A 14,653-nucleotide genomic window follows, 5' to 3' on the forward strand; every position below is an offset into this window, starting at 1 on the left:
ACTCTTCTGATGTCCTCACTGAAATGAGAAATTCTTGTATTCTACAACTAAATTTCTACCCGTTACATAACACATAAGGAAGCACAAAGAGATCAACACATACATATTCATAGACTACAGCTGTTTGCTCTGTTTTGAAATTGAATTAGGGAAACAGTTGTTTTAAACAACAGTACTACAATTATGCTAAGGGCTTTACTGACTTTTATTGAATATTAGATACTACATGATACATGTAATAATATCATAAAAGAAGCCTGCTTTAAAACATATCAGCTCTCTTCAAACAAACCTCAATCCCAACACTGTTTATTCTGTCACTTGAGCTTTTAAAGTCTACTCCATATTCACAGCTGTTTATAACACACACAAAAAAAGGAGGAAAACATTTTAAAAACCCTCAGAGAATAAAAGGTATTCATCACAGACACAGGAGCTGTAGTGTCAGACAACTGAAACTTTGGTCTTAAACTGTTTTAGTGTTTCTTAAACCAAAAGAAAACTAAGAGTTATCAGGCCATGTTATTCACCATGTTACATTTAAATCTGTGAGTAGTGGCTGAATGAACACCAAGCTCCTGCTTGTCTCATTCAGACAGCTAGTAAGAACTAGTGACTGCACTATTTGCCAGCATTTTCCTGAAACCATATGGCATGACAAGTACGCTGAAGCTTGCACTCCTTTATGCACAGCTAATAGAAAAATGAGACAAATAGCTTGAATGAAACACCTCAATAGAGAGAGCAAGTGTCTTTAGTTGATCGTCAGAATGATCTTTGAACTTGAAGTTGCACCTGCATGATGAGTTGAGACCATGATAATTTGTTTGTATTTTTGGCTGTTGAAAAATTTATTAAAACTTTCTTCTGGAGAAGAACTAGGAGGATTATTATCACCAGCTATACTTAAAGGACAAAGGACAAATGTAGCTATACAGAATTTCTCAGCGCTGACCATTGTTGGCTGAAACATTTAATAAATTGCACTCTAATCCCAACAGGTCATGCTTTACAGGCAGTGACTCAATATACATATCTATGGAAGGCAGGCTGCTCATTTTTTGTTATTACTTTCATTGTTTGGCCCTGAGAGTTCAAAAATATAATCTGTATTTCAAAATTATATAAACAAATAAGGATTTTAGTTTATTCTTTTAACTCCCCCAGTTGCACCCACATGTGATAGTCTTGCCAATTTTCCCAAATTAACATATGTTTTGGAGACTGCTGAAAACTGCTAGACATGAAGACATCTCACCTCCCCAGTTTCACATTTTTCGGAATTATTTTCAAAGTAACACAAGTCAGAAACAGTGATCCTGCTTATCCCATTGTGAAAGTAAGTTGAAGATTCAAACAGTGTAAGAAGATGAAATGCTAGTTTTTCACCAGATGTAACATAAGCAGACCTGAAGTCAGCGAAGTATGTAAACTCTTAATAAGCTTTTAGCTGATAACTAAATGTGAATACCTTGGACCCATCTGTCTAACTTGATAGCTGGACTGGCACGTCTTCCTTCATGAAGCAACTTCACATACAACAGAAAACGAACTTTTCAGATTTCCCCTCGCCTGTCTAGAATATCAAATACATCAGATTTTGAAACTGGTAGGATTATTTCAAGGAGAACGGATTAAGAGATTATGCTGCCTTGGATCAGTAGCTGTTTCACGTGAATTCCATTTGGGTTATTCAGCACTGTCTGTCTCAGCCTAGCCACCAAGCACAGCTTGCCCGGCTTGGCCCCCTCCTTCAGTCCCTGGGTAACTGGAGCTGGGCTCGACGGCAGCTCCCTCCTGCTGTCCAGTTCTGACTAAAAGCAGAAACACACTGCCAGGCCAAAGATCTTCTGCCAACACACAGGTTTGAGGTCCAACTTTGACCTCGCATTGTTTAAAGCAAGCAACGCCTTCTCCCCCTCACAGAGGCTGCCACCTCTCCTCACACACATCACCCGCCAGGGCCGCCCCCACCACCGCAGGAACATGAGGGTTTTAACGCTAGCACAGCCGAATCTCCCTCAGACAGAGCCTCCCCATCAAGGCTTCAGCTCATCCGGGCACGCAAAGCCGGTGTCCGGGCCCCCCGAAGCCGCCGACACGCCCCGGCAGGGCGGAAACCCCACCGCCCCCATCACCGCCCCCATCACCGCCCCCATCACCGCCCCCACCACCGCCCCCCGCCCTGTCACGGAGAGGCGCGGGCACGTGACCCAGAGAGAGCGGGAAGGCGCCCGCGAGGCGGGGGCGGGGCGGGGCCGGATGCCCCGCCCCCTCCGCCCCTGGGCGCCGGCGAGTCTGCACCGCAAAGGCTGATGGGAGTTGTGTCCGCCCGCAGCGCCCAGCGCTCTCCCCGGCCGCGCTCGGCGCTGCCAGGGCGGGCCCTGCCTCGGGGCCGCCGCGCCGTGTCAGGGGTGCTCCTTCTTCCGCCGTGACCCCTGTCCTTGCTTGTGCGTGGGGAGGGATGGGCGGAGAAGGGACGCGGTACCGCTCCTCGTAGAACTACCGCTCCCGGCGTGCATTGTGCCCCGGGCAACTTAATTTGGGGGGGGTGGGGGGGAAGATGGCGGCGGCTAAACCGAGTTGGAGAGGCGGCTGAGGTGAGTCTGGGGCAGCCGGAAAGCGGTGCCTTTACTTGTCTTCACCTTCGCAGCCGTCTCCTTTTCCCGTTCTTCCGCTCCCTTCCCCGCTCTCCACGTTTGGGAGCGAGGAGGACGCGCCAGAGGGGCGGGCGCTGAGGGGTGGCGGTGGGAGGCTCGGGCCGTCCTGCTGCAGCGGGACCCCTCAGGGCGACGGGGGCGGCTGGGGGGGGGAGGCGGGAGAAGAAGCCGCAGGAGATCGCCGAGGGCCGGCGCCCCGCACGCTGTCAGCAGGGCAGCCGGCTCGAGGTGTCCCTGTGGGCGCTGCTCCGGCGGGCGGGCTGCTCCCCACCGGAGCAATCCCGGGAGGCCTGTAGTAGTGAGAGCGGGACCCCCCCTTGCCTTTCCCAGCAGAGGGCTTGAGGTCCTGCCACCGTTCAGTGGTGCCTTCTCCGGAGGTAGAAGCCTTCCGTGAGGCGATCATAAGTCAAAATCTTGTTGTCAGTTAGTCAGTCGTGTCTGATGTGGTCAGACATCCCTGTGGCATCAGTCTGAAAGCAGCGAAGCAGTGAAGGATTGTGGCTTTGGGATTTCCCTAAGCTGGTTTTCTTCAAATGGACCATAACACAGCGAGGTATTGCTAAGCATTAACCGAACACAATGCAAATTTACAAAAGGACTACACTGAGCTTTCTTAAATAGCTTCATCTTTAAAGTTAATTGTGCAGCACAGAGCCATACTTTAGATAATTGAGGTGTACGTTCTCTAATCCTGTTACTGAGAACTAATTATAGTACAACTTCTTTTTCGTTAAGCTGAATACATCTAGGGAGGTATTCTGTGGTACTTTGAGCTGAGATACTAGGAAGAAGAGATCTTGACATGGATGGAGAGATCTCTCTGCTCTGTTGGAGAACTTGTGGAAAAGCCTGTAACTTAAAACCAGAGTTTTAATTCCTATATCAAAATCAAGTTCACTAGCCCAGATGTTAAACTTTGTAAAGCTACATCAGATGTTTGCTATTCAAATCGAGTAGGTAAGCTAGAACCAGAGTAAGAGACAAGGCTTTAGGAAGATACAGGTAATACTTTACTTCCTGAAGCCTTTGTAATGCATTCATAATAATTTGAACTGTTTTCTTGAGTAACTTTAGTATTCAGGGCATCTTGCTGGATGCTCTTAAACAGGTGGTAAAATTTCCCTGAGAAATTGGTGGTTTGGAATTGAAATCTTGACTGTAGCACCCTGGTATGTGTAAAGACTTACGCTAAGCCTTTTAATTTCACTTAATATTTGTCTGAAAAAATGCTGCTAGAATGGGATTAATTTCCAATTCAGGAAAAAAAATCACAAAGATGGGAATTAGAATATAGTTTGTAATTAAACATTTAAGTTTGGCATCATGTTACGAAAATGCTTGCAGTTAATGATGAACATTAACTTCTCTCTACTCCTGGTCCAGACTTGTTCAGGAGAAAAGAATAAACAAATTTTATATTACATACAAGTGACTTAGAAGCTGAACTTCGAGTATAATGAAAGGGGATTACATTTCTAATCATGAAATCTAAATTGTAAAATGTGCATTGGTCAAGATCAGTGACTTTTAACTGCCCAGCCTAACTATAATTAAGTAGTTCTTGTAAAATTACTGTGTGACTTTTTTAAAAAAATGGAAGATTATTATTTTTTAAAAAGTAAATAATGTTTTCTATAGTTGGAATAGAGCAAAAAGTATTTATCTGGATTTTTAATCCACCACTGGCAACATGTGTACCTCATCATAAGAAAGTTGCTTTTAATTTTGCCAACGAAATGGTTAGTGGGTTAAACTAGCCTTTGAGATGGTGGGAAGGGTTGCTAAGGAACACTTAACTTAATGTGTAGGGTTCTTCTTGTCCTAAAACCATCTGCTCAAGATTGAATTCTCTAAGATGAGGCGGGACAAATGTCCTCTTGATGTGCCTGTTTACATGAACTCTTGGGTGAGAGAACAGGGTGGCCTCATAAATACAGCCAGGCTCATGCGTGGCATTGCTTCTTTACCTGAGAAAGCCAATTCAAAATAACGTCAGGTACTTTCACAGAATTGCACTATGTAAAAAAAGTGCTATGTAAATCCATCTTACATTGCATTTTTTAGATTTTGGGAATTGTAGTTGGAGCCGAACTGTCTATATTTAGGAATGAGTGTGTGACATTAATCTTGCATGGCACTGGCCATTTGTCTACCTTCAAAACTAAAGTCCCTTATTAATTTTTCAAATAGGAAATATGAGTGGGGAACCAAGTGATGTAAAAACTTAATGTGCGGTGTATTTTTAATTTTTTAGCTCGTGTCTGCCCAGTCTGGGTTGCCTGACTGTCAGAGGTGTTTAAACTTGTACTCTTCTTTGGCTTAATTGGAGGAATGGATGGGTGCCCAGCTGGCAATTTAATTTTGAATACTCAAAATCAAGTTAGTCATTTATAGTGTTACATAATAGAATAACATAATGGTAGGCTTACGAAAAGAAAATACAAAATCTTCAGGTATGCTGACCTCTGTTTCTTTACCTGTAACACAGAGATAGATAATTTTTTTCCATTTTAGATCTTTTACAGAAATATGTTGTTTTAGGGCAGACAGGACAAAGATGTCTACTCTTCTGTTTGGCTTTCAGTGCCATTTATGGACTCTTGTGATAATAAGAAATAGTTTTTATTTATAAACTGGTTATTTAATGACAAAAAAATCACATGTAAGCATGTAACTGGAGGAAGATAATGATCAGAACCAGTAAGTAGAACAAAGTGTATTTTTATTCCTATGTTAGTGCTGCTTGAATCTGATAGAACAATAAATCGAGCTTGGATTTCCTTATCTTAGCCAAATTGTGTAGAATGTCTTTAACACTAAACTGAAAGTTTTTGTTAGAAAAATGACCTTTCTGTGTCACACAAGTGTTGATCTGCTTTTTAAGGTACATTCACTAGCATTGTCCTTTTGATTATAATAGGAAAACAAAATAACTTTTAGTCCTCCACAGAAAAGTAGATACGACTCTTCTTTACCTCTTTAAAATCCAGAAGTCAGTTGCTTTGGTGCAGGAGATGTTGCATAGGTACATAATATCCTTAACTTGCTTCTGGTGATCTGTCAGATATCACAGAATGACATGAAATATGTTAAATAGTAATTGTTAGACTATTTAGGAAAAGTAAATTATATCTTATGGTTTACCATATCTCTTTTTTTAATTGCAGCCAAGTTCTACTTCATCAAATTCTGGATTCTTTTTTTTTTCCCTCTCTTGATATGTCAAATTTAATTCAGTGACAAACAGCAGAGCAGACTCATGGTGGGAAGCTTCTTATTTTATTTTTGTTCTGTTCTACTGTAACAGATATCAGCATCTGTGGACTAAACTTTGCCCTAGGCCTAATGAGCCAGTGATTGACCATTTTATGGAGAGGAAGTTGTATATTCTGTTCCAAATGTAGGATTCAGGCCATCTCCATATTGAATTTTTGGTCCCGTTACAGATCATAAAATAATTGAGAAGTCCAGTGAACTATTTAAAAACAAACCCCAGAATCTTCAATTTGAACACCTTTCTTAGCTGCTTATACAACTTTTCTAGTAATTTCTGAATTAATATCTTCTAAAGTTAGTTGACTGCTAGCAGCAACAGCAGTCATGTTCTGGCAAAATTACTGAATTCCTGATTGCTGGTGTTGGTCAGTAAAACACTGAGTCTCTAGCACTTGTCTCACTTGAACCTCTCATCAGGCTCTTCGTGTTTTTATGTTCTAATATGTCAGTAAATCTGTCTTCCATAATCTCTTGGCTAAATTCTTAACTACACTTTAATTTAGAGATTTCACTTTTCCATGTGTCTGAACATTGCAATCCACTCTCATAAAATTATGCTGCTTCTAACTCTGTCCTTTGAGAGGGACATACAGCTGTCTAATGGATAGGGTATTTTAAATAAATTACTTTGAAGCAGTATTTTTAGTCATAGTTACTATTAGCAAATTGGAACCTTTGAAATACATATACAATGAAAATAAAGTTTATTTGTAGTAACTATGAACATTGCTTTAGTATGTGATCATTAAAACATATTTTTGTGACCAAATATTTATTCTTACAGTATCAGTATCTCTAAGTGTTTTGATGCACATATATAACCAAGTATTAGCTGATTTTTTTTTTTTAATTTGTTTTTTAATTATATCTTTGAAAACAGCAACACTCAGTCAATTTAACTGAGATTTTTTCCTTACTAATGAAAAAGTACATTTGCAGGCAGGGTGCATCTGGTCGTTAATAAAACCCCAATGTGCTGGTTTAATATAGAAAAATCTTCAAATGATTTATATTTTAATACTAATTAATTAGACGGTAGATTAGGCTATTTTTATCCCCCAAATAAATTGTTGTAACGTCAGTTAATTGTATGAAAATATCTAATTGCATCAAAAATCCTTTCAGCAGCTTTTCTTTGTAGTAGTACTTTGCTCTCTGATATAAAATCTGTATTTTTTGATACTGGAAGAAGAATGTCCTAGAAAGTGCCACACACAGATTTTTCAGCATCCTTTTGCTCTGTATAGAACAGAAACCTTTCACGGTCATTTTAACTGAGAAGTGCTGTGATTTACGTTTGAAGTGGAAGTATCCTGTAAGGGGATACACATTTAGCACCTTAAACAGTGGCGGTTGGAAAGGCCATCCCAATAAACACGGAGAAAAATGTTGACTCGGGCATCAAATGCAAGAACAGAATTACTAAATTTCAAGAACTGGAGAAACCTACATATAGTCTGGATAGACAAAATGATATCTGGGTTTCTGTGGTAACAGCCTCTGATACTGGAGCTGAAGAACATGACTTTGGCTCATTCTGCATAAATTTCAATGTATATTTGGATGTAAATTGTCTAAAGCTATTGCTTGACTTAATTTTTTTTTTTCTTTATAGCTTCTTATATTTTTGCAAAATAGAAGACAGATTCCTGATTAACAATGCCTGGCAGTAAGTACTGTTACCTTAAGTATGTTAAGACAGTATTTAGGGGCGTTTACTGTTATGATATTTTCTTTGGGAATTAAAAAATCTACCAAAATTAAAATGCAAAAAAAACCCAGAACTATGATACTTGCTGTCATTTTTAAGGTATTTTGGATCTCAATATCATCCAGCCTCTGCCTTTGTAAATTTCCTTATGTTTTTCAAAAGAACCTAGTTTGGGCTCTGCATTTTCCTTTTCAATAAGAAGTTCACAGTTTAACATTGATGAATTTTGTGATTTAAAGTATGTTCTGAAATAGATGTATTCACAAAATAAAAAGATATTCTGATATAGCTATAATACTAGCTTTGGAAAATTACAGATATTGTTTACAGAAAATAGAAATACTATGTAGGATATAAAGTGATAAGACTTAAAATTTTTAACATTCAAAGATAAATGAGATTTTTGACTCAGGTGTTTCTAAGAATCAAATTATTATTTACCTTGAAGAGTAGCAAATTTCTCTAACACAAAGGCTCAAGTTATGAAATGTGTTTTAATAATTTAATTCCAACTAAAATTTTTTTGTTTTTCTAATTTCTGTTTAGAAGAACCCTGCATGGTCTCTAGTAAAATTGCTAACATCAGTCTTTGGAGAAAGCAGTCTGCTTTTTCCAGAGGATAGAGGTCTTCATAAAGTTAACAGTACCTATCATATTGAGTGCACTTTAATTATAGGTTTGTAATGAATTTCACAAATGTTTAATCTCATGAGGAAATGTTTGAGCAATTTTTTTTTTTTTGTGATGACAAGATTTGTAATAAAATCTGTAATAAGGTGTGACTACAGAGTACTTCAGAATGTCTTACAGTATTTCTGTGTTGTGTTGTTTGAACCACTGTCATGTAAAATACCTTAGGTATTTAGGTGTTTTCTGCTTTTGTGGTAAATAGTTGAAATTATTCCTCTATATAGACATGAGGTTTTTGTAACAAAATAGTGACAAATATGTATGTATTATATTGTATATTTACATCACGAGCAGCTGGCATAAATTGTTCCAACTGTACTATGGTTCAACTTTTGTAATCCAGTGAACTGCTGCTGTGTTTCAGTTACAGTGTTTAGTGCTATTAAGGCCTCTATCGTGATACTCACTTTTCATGTGAAGGAGCGTGTTGGGTTTTTTAAACAATTAAACTGGAAAAGTAAGACTATTTTTTTTCTAAAGCAAGTATGTTTATGTTCAGGGTCATTATTAACGCTATTTACCCTAATTCATGTAGAGTCTGCATTGTGACAGAGTCAGATGAAACTTAAAGGAGACCAGAACAACTGATCGCAATACTTCTCTGTAGCAAGACATACAGAACTATCAGCCATTTATTTATCTTCTGTGTATATTAATGAGTTTTTAAGTGTAAGGGTGAGGGGAAGGTAACCTAACAGATCCATGTGTATTGCAGTTACTATTAAGTACTTTCTTAATATTTTCCTTCCAAAAATTGTGGTGATGAAGAAGTACGATTAGATTTTTATGCAAGCAAGCATTGCATTGAAGCTAGTTCTACTTTTTATCTGTGTGCATAGAGACAGCCTTCAAGACTTCAACTTTGTTGCATGTGAAAGGGAAAGCTTCTGCTTGCTAATTCAGGTTTCTCCGGAGATTCCACAGGATTCTTTTCAGAGCACATTGACGAAACAGGTTGCTACGATTTAGTGTGACTTTGAAATCTTAAAGTATTTGTCCTTGAAATCTGAAAAACTCAGTTGTTCGTGAAGGCTGGGTTTTGGTTGGTTGGTTTTTTTTTTCCTACACGGAGTTCTCTCATCCCACACATCAAGAAGTGCATTAAACATCTTTTGGAATAAAATATGGAAAAGGCTGTTAGAGTGAAATAGTTTTCAAAAATGATTTCTGTCATGCTAGAATGAGTTCTTTATAAATGAAGTGCAATAATTATATCTAATTTAAAAAAAAGTTTGATGGAGTTCTCAGGTCATACTGATGAACTCGCTCTTCCAGTGTTGTCCTGCTTGCTTTCCTGAGTCTCTGTATTGGTTTCTGGTAATACTTTTACTCCTTTTTTGCAGTGCAGTAGTTAGGGAATGTCTAGGTCTGAAAGTGGGGGTATGGAAGGTCAGGAGAGGCAAAGAGACTGGTATCATGGAAAGACTGGACAAGGAGACTTAGTCTTTCCAGGTACTTTACCTGTTCCTGGAGACACTTTAGAAGTCAGTCTTGAAGTTATCCTACATGAAATGTTTTCAGGACAATATACTTTTTATCTCCCTCAATATTACCTGTCCAAAAAATAGGCATACAGTCACAATTGGAATGTGGTATTGAGAGAGAGAGAGATGAACCTCATCTCAGTGATGTGTACTGGTCTCTACACTGGTTGTTTGCTACATATCAGTTTATCAGATTTTCTGTTGATGTTGCTGTTTAGTGATCCCATTTAAGAATATGGGGATATAGTGCTGCATTGAGTCCTTAATGAAATCATAGAATCACAGAATACCAGGTTGGAAGGGACCTCAAGGATCATCTGTTCCAACCTTTCTTGGCAAAAGCACGGTCTAGACAAGATGGCCCAGCACCCTGTCCAGATGAATCTTAAGAGTGTCCAATGTTGGGGAATCCATCCCTTCCCTGGGGAGATTATTCCAGTGGCCGATTGTTCTCATTATGAAAAATTTTCCTCTTGTGTCCAATCAGTCTCCCCAGGAGTAACTTGCACCCATTACCCCTCGCCTTTTCCATGTGACTCCTTGTAAAAAGGGAGCCTCCCATCTTCTTTGTATCCACCCTTCAAATCTTGGACCATGATGATAAGGTCTCCCCTAAGCCTTCTCTTCTCAAGGTTGAACAAACCCAATCCTCTCAGCCTTTCCTCATACGTCAGGCTTCCCTGTCCCTTGATCATCTTTGTGGCCCTGCTCTGGACCCTCTGCAGCCTGTCCACATCTTTTTTTTTTGTATAGCAGGAATGAAAACTGAACACAGTATTCCAGATGTGGCCTGACAAGCACTGAGTAGAGTGGGATAATGACTTCTTTATCTCTGCTGGCCATGCCCTTGCTGCTGCAGCCCAGCATCCCATTGGCTTTCTTTGCCGCAGCAGCACCCTATTCACTCATGTTGAGCTTGTTGTGCACCAAAACCCCCAAGTCCTTTTCCACAGAGCTGCTCCCCAGCTCGGTAGATCCTAGCCTGTGCTGCACTCCTGGATTATGCCTTCCCAGGTGCAAAACCTTACACTTGTCATTGTTGAACTTCATAAGGTTCTTGTTAGTCCACTCTTCCAGCCTATCCAGGTCTTCCTGCAGGGTGGCTCTCCCTTCCAAAGTGTCCACTTCCCCATTCAGTTTGGTATCCTCAGCAAACTTCATCAGGGTACACTTGATCCCATCATCCAGAGATCACTTATGAAAATATTAAACAGCACTGGACTCAATATTGATCCCTGGGGGGCCCCACGTGTGATAGGTTGCCAGTTTGAAGAAGAGTTATTTGCCACCGCCCCTGGGTGCGGCCTGTCAGCCAGTTCCCCACCCACCACACAGACCACTGTGTCTAGACCATAACACACCAGTTTCTCTAGGAGGAGGCTGTGAGGAACTGTATTGAAAGCCTTGCAGAAATCCAGGTAAACAACATCCACCGCTCACCCCACATCAACGGAGCAGGTTACTTTGTCAGGTAGGTGATCAGGTCTGTCAAGCACAATTTGCCCTTGGTGAATCCGTTCTGGCTTTTCCCAGTCATGTTCTTCATTTGACTTGTGATAGCCCCCAGGAGGATTTGTTCCATAACTTTCCCAGGGATTGAAGTAAGAAATAAGATTACAGTCTCAATACAGTAATAGTCCATAAATAGAAATTTTTCAATCTAGTCTCTTTATTTTAAGATGTAAAAGTGGTTGGTTTAGACTAGCCATGGCATGGCATTTGTATTGACATCTGTTCTGTAGTGGAGGTATAATGCTATATAATTGCTGCAACACTTGTAACAACCTTGTTAAAGCATTGCTTTTCCCTGTATTCTTTGTAGGTACAGCTTTATGTGTAGTTCCTCTTGTGCAAATAACATGGGCATTGATGCAAGGTGTGCTTGTGCAGACACAAACGTGTCTGAAGTTGAAATGCAAGTTCTGAAATGTTGAGAAAGCAAATGTGTTTTCTCATTGCTGTTACAATACAGGAGGAGTAGATCAATTTCAGACACAGCTCCTTTATTAACGGATTTAGCTGTGCCTTATCACAAAGAAAGCGTGGATTAAAAGATTAATTAGTCCTTTTATTTAAAAACAAAACCAAAGAACTTGTAAGCAGATAGCACTTGCAGTACAGGCAGTATGTGTTTTTTCATGTCACAAATGTGCTCTCAATTTCCCTATTTAATAATTTGTGCTGATACTTTCATTTAACTTCTGTTATGGAACATGGGTGGTTTTGGTAGGGTTTTTTATTGGCTGTATTTGAAGTGTTACAAATGCTTCTGCTATGGAAAAAAGCATAGCTAAATCATATACCAAACCATTTGTTTAAGACTTTTCTGGTTTTGGACATTATGTTCCAGATATTCACACGTAATCAGATGCTTGAAATGCAGTTTGGTAATGAGTTTTTTCAGAAACAGCTAACCTACTTACTGGCTGTGTTCCCTGACTTCAATTAAATATTTAACTTCAAGGCAGATTTTATACTAAAATGAAATTTTTCAGACTTGAAAAAGTATTTGTGATACAGGTGAGGACACCTGCAGACTGTAAGAATGTATTTTACTTGTGGTAGCAATGTGTGTGATTTTTTTTCTTACTCTTTTCTCTTGTTGTTATGCAATTAACATAATTATATCTTTGCTTTTCAAGGTTTTGCTAATATGATTGCTACGTTAAACTGATTTTAGCTGATTATTAGCAGGTCCTTGTATGACTGACCTTGACATGCAAATTGAGAGCAAATAAATAAGGATTTTGACAGATGTAATTTTCCCACATTCTTGTCTTGAATTACTGCTGTGAAGTTCAGTAATATGAAATCTCCTATGCTATTCTGTCAAATATTTGCTTGTTAGAAAGAGGACACTGATTTAAGAGATACACGTATCAGTTATGTGGAAAATCTGCCATCATTTGTCCTGATTCTTGGTTACGGTGAAGTGACTGTTTTGGTAACTTCAGAATGCTGCTCCAAGTATGCTCAATGCATTGATTGCTTCTCATTAAACTACCCAACATTTTGTTTCCTCAGCTTTCCAAACACCATGTGGCTTTTTGCCGGTTGTCTTTGCAGGGACAACTAGTCTGCAGTTGGTGTGTACTGGTGGCTTCCCTAGTTCGTGTGAGGTGAAAGTAAATAGGAGATGGAACAATTGAATAGTGATTGTCATCTTTTTTTGTTCTTGGATGTTACTGCTTTCAGTTAAGTTGCTTCAAGGTCTTTAAACAACCCACCTGTTCCCCTCAACCAAAAAACCCAACAAACTTTTAAAATTATAATTTTCTTTTTGAATAGAGCTTCCTTGCCAAGCGTAGGAAGGAAAACAGCACTTGAAATGCAATTTGAAATGAGTGAATTCTTAACTTGTATTTAATGTTCTTAATGCACTTTAAGAGGCAGATAATCTCCTAATTTTGGGTTTCTTCCCACACAACAATTTTTGGAAATTAATTTATTTGTCTTCTGGAATTCTAGATTTTATTCTGTGTATAAGTAAGTAATAACAAGGTTGTTAATGAGAAAGGAAGACTTATTTCCCCGTGAAATACCCCTGGTGACTGGAGATGTATTCCTGAATCTGTCTATATAAATATTTCATGGGCTAAGCATTCTAATGTTTGTAGTGAAAATTAAGCCATACTTCTAATTAATAACTTTTTCCACTCTAACATACTTTTTTCCTCATCTGGAGTGTGTTTCTCATGTACCCTTGATACTTTAAAACCCTATATGGGACCTTCCACTTAATGAAGCGTTTTTCATAATTGCTTTAATTTATTTTATAGGCAGTAGAAAACCAATTGTTTTTTTGACAGTATTGTTGACTACTTAGAATAGTGTTAAAATAAATACACAATATTCCTATAAAATCTTCATACTTCGTTTTTTACAGAAGAGTTACATGGGGGAGTATCTCAAATCATTGTCTGCTGCTTGGTTCTAGTACCTTAGAGGTTGAGAAACAGTGGCCCTGTATCAAGTCCATCATTCAAGTACTAACCCTAACCACACTGGAACCTGAAAAACAGCTGCCAAGAGCGTGTTGTGGTTTGGGCTTCCTTTGGCAGTTTGTCAATTGCTAGACTTAGTCTGAAATACAGTTATTTTCCTTTATTAGCCTATCTGTAACTATTACTATGGTCACAAAATATATAATGGATTCTTTACATAATAATATATAGTAAATGCTTTCAATATGTAAACACATAGACACAGATTTTTTCCAGCTGATTTTTAAGTGCTTGTCTTTTCTACACTGAAAAGAAAAAGTAGTAACTTATCTGAATGTATCCTTTGATTAAGCTAAGGAAGAAACTCCAGGAATTTGTAGCTGGAAAACTGTAGCTCTTTGTTCACTTGTTTATTTCATTCATGATACCCTGAGCAACTTTGTGTACCAGTGGGGTGGTTGCTTCCATATTCTTTAGTGAATCTGTGTGGATTTCTTTAAGACTTGTTAATTTTGAACAAGTGCTCGTTTTGTTGTTTTCTATTAGCTGTTAATTCTCTCTACGTACGCATCATCCTAACCCCATTTGGGAAATTTGATGTTTATGAGCAATTCCATAGAAAGTGAAAATCACTTGTATTAACACATTGTAAATAAACTTTTAAACTATACATGAACAGTTCACCAAATGTTGAAATGTAGCTTAATAGTTTTTTCCAGGTTTTATTAAAATATAGCTATCGTTATTTACAGAAATCGCTTTGCATCTGGTTTTCCTATCAGTCGATTAATCTTCATGTGCAGCACTATTTGCTATTGATTTCTCAATCATGGGACGAAAGGGTAAGAAGGCTCATGCTGATTATGCATGCAAGTGTCCTATTTTTTT

The 14,653-nt window shown here is 38.8% G+C and overlaps 1 protein-coding gene across 3 annotated transcripts in view; it reads left to right on the forward strand.

Annotated features, from left to right (window-relative positions):
• Positions 1–2,451: 2,451 nt before the first annotated feature.
• EFR3A (EFR3 homolog A) overlaps positions 2,452–14,653 on the forward strand; it is a 95,063-nt gene continuing 82,861 nt past the window's right edge. For 2 of the 3 annotated variants that reach the window (XM_074888097.1, XM_074888070.1), the window contains exons 1-3: positions 2,535–2,600; positions 7,552–7,605; positions 14,518–14,607. Coding sequence is in view for 2 of the 3 variants with exons in the window: in XM_074888070.1 (XP_074744171.1) it covers positions 14,595–14,607 (13 nt within the window). In the remaining variant the exon portion in view is untranslated. Of the gene's footprint in view, positions 2,601–7,551; positions 7,606–14,517; positions 14,608–14,653 lie in introns of all 3 variants that reach the window. The other variant, XM_074888079.1, reaches the window with a different exon arrangement.

The sequence above is a fragment of the Strix uralensis genome, chromosome 1 (assembly GCF_047716275.1).
Source record: "Strix uralensis isolate ZFMK-TIS-50842 chromosome 1, bStrUra1, whole genome shotgun sequence".
In the NCBI taxonomy this organism is placed as follows: domain Eukaryota; kingdom Metazoa; phylum Chordata; class Aves; order Strigiformes; family Strigidae; genus Strix; species Strix uralensis.